Source organism: Gavialis gangeticus, unplaced genomic scaffold, assembly GCF_001723915.1.
Source record: "Gavialis gangeticus isolate Ggan-Ray unplaced genomic scaffold, GavGan_comp1, whole genome shotgun sequence".
Taxonomy (NCBI): domain Eukaryota; kingdom Metazoa; phylum Chordata; order Crocodylia; family Gavialidae; genus Gavialis; species Gavialis gangeticus.
In genome coordinates this window covers 152,129,500-152,131,047 of record NW_017728992.1, presented here as the reverse complement: position 1 = coordinate 152,131,047, position 1,548 = coordinate 152,129,500, and the positions used below count along the sequence as shown (strand labels likewise).

The 1,548-nt window shown below is 60.9% G+C and overlaps 1 protein-coding gene across 1 annotated transcript in view; it reads right to left on the bottom strand.

The window, feature by feature from the left end:
• The window catches only part of OTUD6B (OTU domain containing 6B), an 18,112-nt gene that overhangs the window by 12,394 nt on the left and 4,170 nt on the right, over window positions 1–1,548 (bottom strand). Inside the window, exon 3 of the mRNA XM_019519347.1 lies at window positions 1,473–1,542. Within this exon, the coding sequence (XP_019374892.1) occupies window positions 1,473–1,542 (70 nt within the window). The remainder of the gene's footprint in view (window positions 1–1,472; window positions 1,543–1,548) is intronic.

The following is a 1,548-nucleotide window of genomic DNA, read 5'->3' as shown; positions in this document are numbered from 1 at the left end:
GGGGGGGGGGGGAGTGGCAGCTCCCACCACTGTGCGCATCCCTGGGGAAAGCATAGGGGGAATATGCCGATTGGATTTGTGTATGGATCAAGGGCAGGTCACCCACTGTGGGCTTGGGGCCAGAGGCTGGGCTGGGGGTAGGCGGTGGTAGCACTGGGAGGGGGGGGACTAGAGCCACCCCAAAATACCCCATAGCCCCCCCTCCCAGTGCTGCCACTGCCCTCCCCAAGTGCAGCCCCAGCCCTCCCACCAGGAAGAGTTCAACACAGCTCCCAGCTCCAGACTTGCAGCAGGCAGCCTGCCCTTGTCCCGTGCACAAATCTGAGGGGCACATGGCTCCCATGCCCCCTGTGGGAAGCATGCAGTGCCAGAAGCCGCCCTCCCCACCCCCTGGATGAGCCACCCACAGCTCCATCCCATGCCCCATCCCACCTGCCCCAGCCCCACTCACTGTGGGGGCTTCAATCTGCCCCCACTATGTCCCTTCCCCCACAACCTTACCAGCTGGATGCTGCTCTCCAAGCTGCTGGGCTGCATTCCTGCCCACGTGCATGCTACAGCTGTGCACATGCACACAACATTTATCAGTGACATTATCAACCACATTGGCCAAAAAAAGCCAATTGCCGATAATGTCAATTTTCTTTTTATCGGTGCTGATATGATATGGACAAACGTATCGGTGCACCTCTAGTGCAGATAAAGGCACAATAGGATCTAATGCGTGATCTGCACAATCATGCCTCCTGCCATGCCACATGTACATGGCAAAAGATACTATTTTAGGATCATGCATTAGAGCTCATCACACCTTACTGCCACTGGAGGGCATGATCCCCTGCACTGGCTCTCATGGCTGCGAGCCCCACACCATTCTTCCCACTGCCCCCGCTATGAGCTCTGCAGCCAATAAGGCTGTCCCCGCTGTGAGGCCCACAGCAGGGTCAGCAATGGGACTGCCATAACCACTGCAAGGCTCATCAGTGGTGGGGCTGGCAGCAGGTGGTGCAGCCCCGGGGCTCAGACCCGCTCAGGGGACAGGGCTCCCAGTTGGCTGGTTCCTAGCCAGCTTCCATTTGAGGCTGTAGCAGGGCCCTCAGGCTAAAAGCAGACAAGGCTTCCAGGCCTCCTCTGCAACAAAGCCTAGACTCCACACAGAGCTGGGCCCATTGATCCCACACGAGGAACCTGCCAAGGGTCCAGATTAGCACTTGGCCTGGGGAATGGCTGATCCCAGTAAATTAATCGAGCCCCAGACTCCCCCGTCCCGGGCTAAGCCGCTGGGCCACAGACGCGCCCGCGCCCCGCCCGCAGGGGAGATCCGGACCCGCCAGCAGACCGATGCCGAGGGTCATTATGACGCGCTGACGGCGACTGTGACTAAGCTGATGACAGCGCTTTCGGAACGCGGAGTCCTGGGCTCCCCCCGCCCGGGCCCAGCGCTGCAGCTACTCCCGGCCGGCCCCACTCACCCTGCAGCTCCCGCTTCTCCCTGCGCTGCCGCCTAGCCAGCAACTGCACCGTGTCCTCCGCCGGGTCGTCCTCCCC